Source organism: Neolamprologus multifasciatus, chromosome 2 (genome assembly GCF_963576455.1).
Source record: "Neolamprologus multifasciatus chromosome 2, fNeoMul1.2, whole genome shotgun sequence".
Classification (NCBI taxonomy): domain Eukaryota; kingdom Metazoa; phylum Chordata; class Actinopteri; order Cichliformes; family Cichlidae; genus Neolamprologus; species Neolamprologus multifasciatus.
In genome coordinates, this window is record NC_140440.1 from 22,562,718 (window position 1) to 22,574,562 (window position 11,845).

The 11,845-nt window shown below is 39.3% G+C and overlaps 3 protein-coding genes across 5 annotated transcripts; 2 read left to right on the forward strand and 1 right to left on the reverse strand.

Moving 5' to 3' along the window:
- The first annotated feature begins 1,072 nt into the window (after window positions 1-1,072).
- Window positions 1,073-2,972, forward strand: atp6v0e1 (ATPase H+ transporting V0 subunit e1). Of its 2 annotated transcripts, none has more exons than XM_085177243.1 (4): window positions 1,073-1,300; window positions 1,801-1,848; window positions 2,428-2,551; window positions 2,643-2,972. In XM_085177243.1, the coding sequence occupies exons 1-3, from the start codon at window positions 1,197-1,199 to the stop codon at window positions 2,519-2,521; spliced, it is 246 nt and encodes an 81-aa protein (XP_085033369.1). In that variant the 5' UTR covers window positions 1,073-1,196; the 3' UTR covers window positions 2,522-2,551; window positions 2,643-2,972. The 2 variants fall into 2 exon arrangements, with proteins under 2 accessions (XP_085033369.1, XP_085033375.1); XM_085177249.1 differs by having other exon boundaries at window positions 2,646-2,972.
- A 122-nt stretch (window positions 2,973-3,094) lies between these two features.
- Window positions 3,095-7,617, forward strand: bnip1a (BCL2 interacting protein 1a). The gene is made up of 6 exons (XM_085177218.1): window positions 3,095-3,362; window positions 4,943-5,035; window positions 5,151-5,242; window positions 5,324-5,428; window positions 5,877-5,995; window positions 6,184-7,617. The coding sequence occupies exons 1-6, from the start codon at window positions 3,282-3,284 to the stop codon at window positions 6,378-6,380; spliced, it is 687 nt and encodes a 228-aa protein (XP_085033344.1). The 5' UTR covers window positions 3,095-3,281; the 3' UTR covers window positions 6,381-7,617.
- Window positions 7,618-8,713: 1,096 nt separating this feature from the next.
- Window positions 8,714-11,001, reverse strand: nkx2-5 (NK2 homeobox 5). Of its 2 annotated transcripts, XM_085177196.1 has the most exons (3): window positions 10,718-11,001; window positions 10,263-10,600; window positions 8,714-9,768 (listed from the first exon to the last, which is right to left on the reverse strand). In XM_085177196.1, the coding sequence occupies exons 1-3, from the start codon at window positions 10,969-10,971 to the stop codon at window positions 9,155-9,157; spliced, it is 1,206 nt and encodes a 401-aa protein (XP_085033322.1). In that variant the 5' UTR covers window positions 10,972-11,001; the 3' UTR covers window positions 8,714-9,154. The 2 variants fall into 2 exon arrangements, with proteins under 2 accessions (XP_085033322.1, XP_085033331.1); XM_085177205.1 differs by having other exon boundaries at window positions 10,263-10,818.
- Between the last annotated feature and the right edge of the window lie 844 nt (window positions 11,002-11,845).

The following is an 11,845-nucleotide window of genomic DNA, read 5'->3' on the forward strand; positions in this document are numbered from 1 at the left end:
ATATTCTTCTTGTCAAGCCGCTCCTGAACAATAATGTCAGAAGTGTCTCGCCTTGGCTAAAGAAAAAAAGAACTGGTCTGTTGCTCAGTGGTCTAAAGTCCTCTTCTGTAATGAGAGAAAATTTTGCATCTCATTTGGAAACCAAGGTCCCAGAATCTGGAGGGAGAATGGAGAGGCACACAATCCAGGATGCTTGAAGTCCAGTGTTAAGTTTCCACAGTCTGTGCTAATTTGGGGAGGCATGCAGGTGTTGGTCCACTGTGCTTTATTAAGTCCAGAGTCAACGCAGCTGTTGAAGCTCAAGCTGACTTCATTTTCCAGCAGGACTTGGCACCTGCCCACACCTACAAACGTATTAAAACCTGGTTCAATAGATTCTCTATGGGGAATTGCCAAGAGAAAGATGAGAGTCGTGAGACCAAACAATGCAGAAGAGCTGAAGGCTGCTATTGAAGCATCTTAGTCTTCCATAACACCTCAGCAGTGCCAAAGGCTGATAGCATCCATGCCACACCGCATTGATGCAGTATTTCAGGGGCCCAAACCAAGTACTGAGTACATGCATGATTATACTTTTCAGAGGTCTGACATTTCTCTATTTAAAATCCTTATTTTATTGGTTTCATGCAATATTCAAATTTTCTGAGCTTTTGAATTGAGGTTTTTCATAAGCTGTAAGCCACGATCAACAAAATTGTAATAAATAAAGGCTTGAAATATCTAAAAGGTGAACCTATATTAGTTTCACCTTTTAAGTAGAATTGCTGAAATAAATGAACATTTGGACGATATTCTAATTTTTCGAGTTTTACCTGTATAACAATGTGTAATATTCATATACTATTTTTCACGTTAATGAGAGAAATGTATTAATAGAAATAAATATAAATATGGCACAGTTTGTCTTCCAGTTTGTTGGAAGTTGTTCTTCATTGTATGCATATGGAATATAACCACAAATAAAAGTTGGGTTAAAACGCAAATACTTTTCGCCATTTATTTAATTTAAGAATTAATGAAAACGTTTCACAACACAAGCACTTTGAAATTTGCAGTGCAGTCCCTCCACTTCCTCTTTCTCTGGTTCACAGTCATGTGATACGTGTTGCCTTCTGCGTGTCGTCGTCGGCTTGGCAGCATAAATTTAGTTGAAAGTTTATACCTCTGAAGTCTTGTGTTTTTAGACTAAACTCACAATGGCAATAACTTCGTTTGCGATCGCGATTTCCGTGATGACTGTGTTCTGGGGTATTGTTGGAGGAATTGTGCCTTGGTTTATCCCCAAAGGACCAAACAGAGGGTAAGTTGGTTAGCTTCGCTCCGGCTGGCTATAACGAGTTTACGGAAGGTTTTTATGTCAACGTTGTATTATTTTCTTAGTTTTTATACAAACAGGTGAAGTGTGCGTGAGCTAAATTTACTGTTGGCGTTGTGTAAAGCTGTTTATTACACTTACATATCACCTTTAAACCCTGTTAGCTACTCTAGTTACTAAAAGTTAAGAATTGGCTAACTAAAGCTAATTTTACTCTGGCTTCGTGCTAAAGTTCCTCGCATCCCTTGGCAGTGAATCCTGCTCTTGTATTTCAGTACATAATACGACCATTAATGGATTCGATGTTTGGAAAAAATGCCAAAGTCAGTACAACTTCCTTTATTTGTTTGATTTTCGGTTGCATCACGAGATCCAGCTCGTGAGTGTGGATGAATGGCTGGATGTGTTTGAAATCCAAAAACTCGCAGACATTAAATATTAGATGTGCTGTTTATATATTTAAAATGTATATTATTTTCCCCCAGTGTGATAGTGACGATGCTGGTGCTAACTGCAGTCTGCTGTTACCTTTTGTAAGTATTCACCATCCGGATTCCTTTTTTTTTTTTCCACAGACAGGCACACACAGTGCTACTATATATAACTAAAAACAATAGAGGAAGCCTGCAATGAATCAGGCCTATAATATAAATGGCTGAAGTGAGTAGTCAGTTAGTCAGCACTCCTCTTATATTTAACTATCTTCTTGATAGGTGATTAATGCATTTGGATAATTACAAATTGGTCCTCTTCTGTTGCTCCAAGTTAATTGATGCACGCTGCTTGAAAATAAAGCAGACTATGCGTATCTTATTTAAGTCATAAATTATTTACATTCACAGTTTTGAATGCATCTGGTGTTATGTTGCATGCTGGCAGACAAAAGGGGGCAGTATAGTCACAGTAGTGTTGCAGCCATGTGAGGTTAATCTCCCAAATGCCCCCCCCCCCCCCCCCCCCCCCCCCCAAGCTTGATGCTGTTATAATAAACCCAGGAGCTGGTTGCAGTGTTGTGACAAACTGTGGTGTTCATTCAAGATGACATTTTTATTAGAGAATATGAAGTGAGTGTTTTGTTTGTGATCTTGATGGTGTCCTCTCTGTTCACCCAGCTGGTTGATAGCCATTCTGACCCAGTTGAACCCGCTGTTTGGGCCTAGTCTGTCCACTGATGTTATTTGGTACCTGCGCTATCACTGGCCTTAATTTGCATTTCTGGGGCTCCCAACCCTTAAGGTAAGCTTAAGACTATACCTACATGCTACTTTTACGTAATATATTAATACTTGGATGCCTCTCGTCTAATGTTGTGTTATTATTCTCTCAGCAGCAGACGACCTTACAGTGCTGCACACCAGTGGATGTTTGCCATTGCAGAGATCAGTTGTCCCCGATTGCCTTAAAACTCTGAACCCTGTATGATTATTGAGTGGCACCAGTGCCTTGTGTATATAATGACTCCCAAAGGGCTGTGAGATCTGTGTGGATGTGCTGTGACCTAAATTAAAGTAACATTTTCTTGTTGCAGTTTTGTTTATATATTATGTACATTGTGTTCAACAATATTGTTAGCATGAATAGCAGTTGTTGTTGTGTGAGTGTGTGTGTATGTGTGAAGTTTGTGTCAGTTGGTTCATCAGATAATTAATAAATAAATCATTCATCCATAATTGTTTGTAATTATATAATTTTTCAAATATAAAAGTGTTTATTTCTACATAATTATGTTGAAAGTCATTTACACATTAAACACATTTATGCCACTAAAATATTTCATAGAGCATAGGAAATGCTGTTGTTTTCTGTAGTTTTTCTGAAAAAAATGACCCCATTAAACATTTTTCATGCCGTCATTATTGATAACGACGTTTTTTGCGTAACAAAACACGTAAAACAGCGACGTTGACGCAAGGACTTCAAATTGGCCTCTTTACTTTCCGTAGCTCCAGCCGGCTACGTTGGCAACATGGCGTCGTCAGATGTCCACGTCCGAATATGCGAACAAGAAATACTCAAATATGACTTGGAAATTAAAGCTCTCATCCAGGTGCGAATATTTCTTTGGTAAGACTGCTTAGTGCTGCGACAGGACACGTTAGTTTTTGAGCGTGTCACATAGCGGAGTTGTATTAACTTGGCCTGATTTTATGAGGTGTAGCGACCGTCTCCGAAAGCCTGCACAGGAACATTTTCTATCAAAGTTACAAAGAGGCTGTAAAAAAGAATATTTTCAGCCAAGTTTTTATGAACAAGATGTAATAATAATGTAGATAACCAGCCGGTGTTGTTTTGCGCCAACTAGTTATTTCCGGTATATACCAAAAAACGATCCGATGTTTAAACGGTTGCAAATGATGATCCTCCCAAAACAGGTCACTTCTTTATTTTATATATAACCCCTTCATAAATCCAGTTGACTGCAGCCCGTTTACATTATAAGCAAAAAGAATACTTGCCATAAAAACACATCTGAGATCACTTTTTGGTACATCACCTGTATTTAAACTGTATTTTTTTTAATATATCTTTCTGGTAGCAGGTATTTAGATGCTTTCATTTAAACGAAGGATTAATGTAACTTATGGACCTAAAAATGTACCTTCGTTAATCTTTTTCAAGTAGTCAATGGGCGGAAAAGCAATTCAATAAAAGGCACGCTGGAAAATCAAGCATTATTTTCCAGACATGTACCGGTGTTGTGCCAAAAAGTGATTGTCTGCCAAAAACTGATTTCCGGTATTTGCCAAAAACTGATTGCTTGTATTTAAACTGCTATAAGTAACTTGTTGGGCTATAATATGTGAAACATATGTCAAATGCATCGCTTATGGATGACATAAAGTCATCTTGAGCCACAAACAACATTCGTGTAACAAGGTAGAAGCCGCAATCAGTTTTTGGCAGCAAAAAAAATCTCATTAACATTAAAAATGTCTTTTGTAAGAGTAAGTGGGCCAAGAGGACAGCAGAAATGGCAGCAAATATTACAATAGTTCTGTAAAAATATTTTAAGTGGGGATAAAGGACGGGATTGGTTATAATGTAAGTACAATAACACAGAGTTGTAAAGATACTTGAAAAACGGATAATTTTTTAATTCTCTATATAACCCCTTTGTAAACCCTATTCACCGAAGTGTATTTACGAACATACGTAAAGATATTACACAGAAAAATACACCGAAACATTGGAAATCAGTTTTTGGCAGACAATCACTTTTTGGCACAACACCGGATCAAGTGTCTCACTTTTGCGGCACTAGTAAGCACAAGGCAGTGTAGGACCATATTTGGTAGAAACGATTCATATTTTAAAATGATTTTAGAGCATATTTAAATATAAATGGGTAAGTTAAACTCTATTCTGCAAAACTTGTCAAAAATATTAGAAAGCTGGTTAATTTGGGGGGAAGTGCCAATAAATAAATACATTTAAAAAATCCACTTTGCTGGAAAAAGTGAAAATAGTTAAAAGGTGAAGAGGAGGTCTAAAACAATGCAAATTCCACAGTTCAACTTGAGAAAGCAGTGTTAATATGCAGAACAGCTGTCGTTTCAACATGTGAACAGTAACAGCAGTGTAGCAATGAAATGTCATGACTTTTCTCCTGGGTCAACATTTTACCAGGATATCAGTGAGTGCACAGGTCCTCAAAGCAAGCTGACAGAATTAAATGGAGAAGTGAAAAAGAACTTCCTCAGCTTAAGACTACGGATCCAGGTGAGAGAGTTTTCATACGTCACCTAATCCCAATTAATAGGCTGTGCATCGGTTGCTTGAACTTTTTTTTTTCTTTTAATTGTAAGCCCTTGTGGTTGTTTTGCTTCCATGTTAGGACTTGGAGCAGATGGCAATGGAGCAGGACAAAGAGTCAGACAAGCAATCCTTGATGACTCACGTAGAAGGCCACAGAAAACAGATGCTCAGGTAATGCCTTTAGCCCACTTTAACACTTTAAAAGCCTACCTAATAAAAGTTTATTAATTTAGTTTTTTGTATTTTTTGCAGTAACCAGACAACCTGGAGGAAAGCCAACCTGGCCAGCAAACTTACAATCGACAACATGGAAAAGCAGGCCCTTCTTAATGAAGCTGATGATTCTGTGAGACAGAGGTGAGCTGAAGATTGTCCTAATATTTAAAGACCACTAAATCTCAGCTTTGCACTTAAGCAACGTTTGCTTAAATGCAAAGAAAAAAGACTATCGGGGAGCGTGCTTTTTCTTTACGTGCCCCATTTTTGTGGCACAATCTCCCTCAAGATATTAGGCAGGCATGCTTGGTGGAGGTTTTTAAAGCTAAGTTGAAGACCTACTTGTTCACCCTATCCTACATGTCTTAATTCTATGCCATTTAGTTTTTAAATTTTTTATTGTTTTTAACTTTTATTATGTTTTTAACTTATTGTGTTTTTAACTTTTATTGCTGTGTATCACTTTTATTTATTTATCTCTTTATTTTCAAAAAAAGAGATACAAATATTATTATTATTATTATTATTATTATTATTATTATTATTATTATGTGATGCATTCTGTTTGCATGCATTCTTTTTAAATCAGGAAGATGACCAAAGAGGGTCTGGCCCAGACCACCAGCGACATCACCGAAAATCTTATGAGCATCAGCCGAATGATGGCCCAGCAAGTTCAGCAGAGCGAGGAGACCATAACGTCACTAGGTTGGTGAATGAACAGTATCCTGTTGTTTTGATATACTTGTTTAATTTTAAATGGCATTAAAGCATTCTTGTTTACTGAGAGTAATTTAACAGGTTACACTGTGTTAATGCACACGCTCGGAATATAATGTCTATTTATATCAGTGACAAATGTGTAGCCCCACATTTTTTTTCTTTTCTGTTTAAAGCAACCTCCTCCAGAACGATCCAAGAGACAAATGATGAGTTTAAGACCATGACAGGGACCATTCAGATTGGGAGAAAACTCATCACCAAGTACAACCGGAGGGAGCTCACCGACAAGCTGCTCATCTTCCTGGCGTTAGCTCTGTTTCTCGCAACAGTGCTCTACATCCTAAAGAAGAGACTGTTCCCCTTCCTGTAGACCAGAAGGGTTCTCCCGTGAGCATGAATGGTACTTTCCATAGTCAGTGGGAATGATTTAAACAACTCTGAATGCTGCGTGCCATGCTAGACACATTACAGCGTCTGCACGGCGGAATGCGAACTGCTTACTTGAGTGAACTGAGACGCTGCTGAGAGTGAAATATTGTCCACGCAGAGGGAGAGCGACCTACAGGCCTGCAGCTCAGAGGCAGACTAAAGGAAAAAAATTATTTTGGCTTCAGGATATAAAATGTGTCTTTGTGTGTGGGAAACTTGTTTGCTGATTATTATGAAACATGAAATATGGTACAGTATGAGGAATATCATGGTTTGATTTGGAAAAAGGAAAAGTGATTTTTAAATTCAACAGTTTTTTATTGGTAAGTCAATCACTAAACTATTAAAGTAGCATGCAATGCTATTAATTACTGTTAATTCAAGGCAAAAAATGCTATGTAATGACATTATATTACAGACATATATATTTGGGATCAAAACAAGGCCTGTACATGTTTTTGCATCACCAGTGGAAACCAAGCCATTTACCACGATCCAGTTTCCCACAATTTTCCCACAATTTTAATAACGTTCCAGCTTTATATGTAAATGCTATTTGTCGGAATGCACTGTGCAACTTACATTACTGTACTCTGTAATGATGAATTAATGTTGTTTATGTGAAAAGAATATTTAAGTACTTTTTAACTTTATTATGATTCAGGCTCAATTGCACTCACTCCTCACTGTGTTTTCCTACTTGAACAGCACTTGTAGGGTGTATATACACTTCTAACTGTCCCTATGTTCATTCACTTGGCATGCAAATCAAAGTAAAAAAACAAACCCTTTATTAAGTGTAAGACTGGATGCAGTCTGCTCCGTCTCTGCCAGTGTGGCTCTGCAGCAGAGCAGAAAAGCTCCGAAGAGCACCAGCAGTGTTCACACTGGCAGAGATAGGACAGCATGCAGCCCTGCCTTTCTTCAGATAAGACCCGGAAAAGCAGATTATTCCAACCTGTTTCCCTCTCCCTTTCCAGCGTGAGTGGAGGGTGAGGGATATTTTTAGGTTTGTGTGGTGCTGTTATCTGACGTTCCCTTTTCAACACTACAGAGGAGAGGGTGGCCAGAGAAGCCACATGACCTTGCCACCCTTTGGGCAATTGCCTGGCATTGCTGTTTCATTTTTATTATTTGTAAATGTCATCGCTAATTATTAATAAACACAGTGGCTCCCATCTTCTTTAGTGTGTCTCAAATGTGCATTTGTCACTGTATTGTTTACAGTAAGATAGCAGACAATAGGGTATGTGTGAAGAGACCTGAGAGATGCCTAAGCATCTCTTACTTGTGTAAAGTGGCGGCAGTTGGACAGAGCCAATTTCCAGCCTGTTCGTATAGCCGCACACTTAGACAAAGTCTTTGGCTCTCTGTCAAGCAAATTGGACCATTCTTGCATTTAGCACCAAGATACTGACAATTGAGTGTTTGGGTTTGTATCTGGATAAGTGGGCAGAGGTCTCTGAAGTGTACACGACACCACACTGATGGTGTAAACACGGGGATCGGGTGGCTAATGGGAGACCTTGGCAACTTCACATTAATTTAGTAAATTTGACTTTATAGAGCTTTGGTATTGTTATTATTTAATACATCATTTTGATACTGGGTGTATGTTCAATTGGAGAGTAACAGCTGTGTTACAATAAAAAGCGAAAGGTTATATTACAGTAATTTTCAGTAATCCAGTGTACTGTCCATAAAAAGTTACATATCTTTGATCTGGTCACACCTTGTATTTGCCATCATGTTTCCAAGTTCAGGGAATAAGACTATTGACTTTCAGGAACAAAGAGAAGATGAAGAAATAATTCATATAAAAATTATCTACATAAAAAACAGATCATTCGTTTCAGGTTTTCCGTATTGGAACCCAGTTTGAAACATTTTAAAAGGTCAAGGTCACAGGGCTAGTCAAAGCAACCTTATAAACATGTGTAAAAAGTACATGCGGCTGACAGTGGGTTGTAAAAAAAAGTGTAAACATTTAACAACCTTTTACCTTGTTGAAGTCTACTGAATGAAGCTTTCTAATAGGTACTTGAGCAGTTTAACCAGAAACAAACCATTGGGTGGTTTGATAGATGTCAGATTTTTTATTTTATTTTTATGCATGTTTACCAGTATATAACCCACAGGTGTGCATTATATGTGCTGTTAAAATTATCGTTTTTTATTGGATGATTTAGTTGAATTCTTGTGGGGGGGGGGGGGGGGGGGGGTTGTGATGTACAGTTAGATAACAGAGCCAAAACAGACACGATGAGGATGTGGTTGTATGCTAAAAATTTTAATGATAATAATAATGGTAGTAACAATAATAATATAGAATATATATACAATTATATCATATAATTAAGTTGTTAATTGTTTTGTTTTCCACCGAAAATACTTTTTGTAAAAAGAAATATGTAATAACCACCTTAAGGAAGGTATGGAAAAATAGAAAGTGAAATCTGGCAATTTTTAAATTAAAAAATGGCATTTATTATTTTGTTTTTCGCTCCAATTAAATGTGCGCTGAAAATAACTTAAAATGTAACACGTTTAGAGAAAAACTGGTGCTGAACTCAAACGGAAACTACGAGAAATAATTAATCAAATATAAGTAAATTACACAAACTCCTCAATGTTTTAATCCGTTGGTATACACGCATGCAGTCATAAAATACTATTAAGGTAAATTAACTTCTGTTTTTCTTCTTCTTCTCTTGTTTACCACGTCCTAATGCCGTGTAAGGAAGACACCCCGTTACTGGAGGAGTATGTGTTCTGGACGTTACTGAAATCCCCTACCCCAAAGTTCATGTAATTGCCGTTGCTGGAGGTTCCTTGCATAGTCTGCATTGCGGCTGCGGGGTAATTGCATGCATAGTTCGTGTTGCAGCTGGAGCCGGTGTAGTTGCTGAAGGCTGTGTAGTTGTTATAACTAAAATGGTTAATGTGACCCATACTGTAGGAAGGATTGTAGCTGGTCGCGTCACCCGCGAGACAGGGCTTCCCATCCCTCACCAGCACCGGCACCGACACCCTCCTGGGCGGCGGCAGGGACACCATCTCCAGGCTCTGGTCCTGCTTCTGCCGCTTGCACTTGTACCTCCTGTTCTGGAACCAGATCTTCACCTGCGTCGGGGTGAGTTTGAGAACACCGGCGAGGTGATCTCTCTCCGGGGCCGAAAGGTACCGCTGCTGTTTGAAGCGGCGCTCCAGCTCGTACACCTGTGCCTGGGAGAAGAGGACCCGGGGCTTCCTGCGCCTCCGAGGCTTGGGCCGGTCCTGATCCTCGGCCTTTATGTCCTCCACAGACTCTGACGGAACACTGAATTCATCTGATTAAGGCAAACGCAGACAGAAAAAGCACAGAGAAATAACCGAATTAGAATTCTTCGCGATTTTAGAATTTATATTCATATTTTTTTATTTTGCGCTGTTATAACGATCATTATAATTGGCACAGGTTCGGGCAGATTGCCCCGGCCATCTGTGCGACCAATCATGCCTAATATGATTTACGCACAACGCTATGATTTGTCATTTCATACCAAAGATGTCAATGATAGTTTGGATTTTGTTACATTTTTCAAATTGATTTTCAAATCAGTATTAAAGTTCACCAACTTTCATTTATGTTTAAATTTCAAAGGTTTAATTTTAGGGCCTTTGTCCAGCAGCCCACGTTTTGCTTGTATACTTTCTTGTGGTACTTATTGCTTTAGTGCAGATAACATTTAGAGAATCTGCCATTATTCCAATCAAGCACATGTGTATCCAGGCCTAGGTTTAACGGGCCTCCAAACTAAAGACAATTCTTTCTTCAGCTCACCTTTTCTTCGTTTCCCCTCAAACGCATCAGATTTTCCATCCTTATCTATTTCCATCTCCATGAGGGATTTGCCATAAAAGGTAGAAGCAAAGTTAAGTGCATTGCCTCTGCCGGCTCTGGAGTCGTGTGTGTCCTCTACAAGAAGCGAGGCGGCGGTGGACGAGATGTCCCGGAGAGGCTCCTGCTTCATTCGGCCCAGCATACAAGAGGAGGAGGAGGATGTCGCCACGGTGCAGCAGTCCATGCGAGAACAATCGTCCAAAGAAGACGCCAGAACGTCATGAGTCTGCTCCAAGTTTAATATATCCTTAACAGAGAAGGGAGTGGACGTGCTAGGGCTGGGAAACATTGCCAAAAACCAGAAAAAGAAAAATAATCTGTTAATCTGTCACATGGAGGCCAAAAAGAAATCACCAAAAAAAAAAAAAAAAAAAAACCCAAACAAAAAACCCCACCTTTCCTTCTTGACAGTGTGTAATGGATTTACGTATAGGTTTGGTATACCGGACTGTTCTTGAGTGAAGTGTGCATTTTGAATGTCAACTCTGACTCCAAACTTTTTTCTTGGCCCCTCTCTCGCCCTCCTTTTAGTGACGCAGAGAATGAGGGAGGGACGGGGGGATCCAGTGGGACCTTGAGCTCTGGTACTCCCATTTACTGACGTAAAGTGATGTCTGGTAGGCTGCATGTTAGGCCTGATGTTGGTCATAGGCCTATTTCTTAATTTGCAGCAAAGTAGCCTGCTTAACCAGCCTTTATACTCTGCCCAGAGCAAATAGGATTGTTGTAAATATTCCACTAAATCAGTACATCCTTTCATCCTGTTCGAGAAACACATCTTATTGTGCTTTGATTGAGGATGTCATTGGTTTATAAAGCTTCTAAATGAAGTATCCATCTCGCCGGATAGTGTTTAGCACTGCTGTAGTCCATTACGCACAATACAAGCTCCGGATGTTTATACAGGTCTTCAAGTACCAAATAAATAATTTATCTGACATACACATCAAAAACTTGCATTAGCGACCACTGACTTGCATTGTTTAACTTTCTGGGTGCAATCAAAATCCATTAATGTGCCTAGATGGTCGTCTGCGCGTGTGTGCTTGGGGTGTCGGCCCGTGGCTCTTCTGAGGGGAAACAGAGCAGACAAGCGTCAAGAAGGAGGGAAGCAGACAACAGGTTGGGTCCCTGAACAAGGAACCTGAAACCAGGAGTGACACACTCTGCTGTCTGCCTCTAAGAGATTTTTGGAGACGCTGTCTGTCTTATCGGGACGTGATAACAGATGACAACAAGCTCCCACCCAAGCTGCAGGCCAGGTTATCCTAAAAAAGTGTCATGTGTGACACTTTTGTCTTATGGCAGTCAGAAAGTCCCAATTCGTTCAGCCGGGTTTAAATTTTCTGTGCATCTTCTCTGTCCTGTTAAATACAGGCGCACTGAGATATCAATTAAGCATACAATCATTTAGTTCTTAATTTAACAATGATAATGTGGGCAATATGACTTTAGCTGTCAGCAGTGAAACAGAGACAGCTGTGCGTAATGACGCGTAACCTGGGTTCCCCCTCGCACCATTG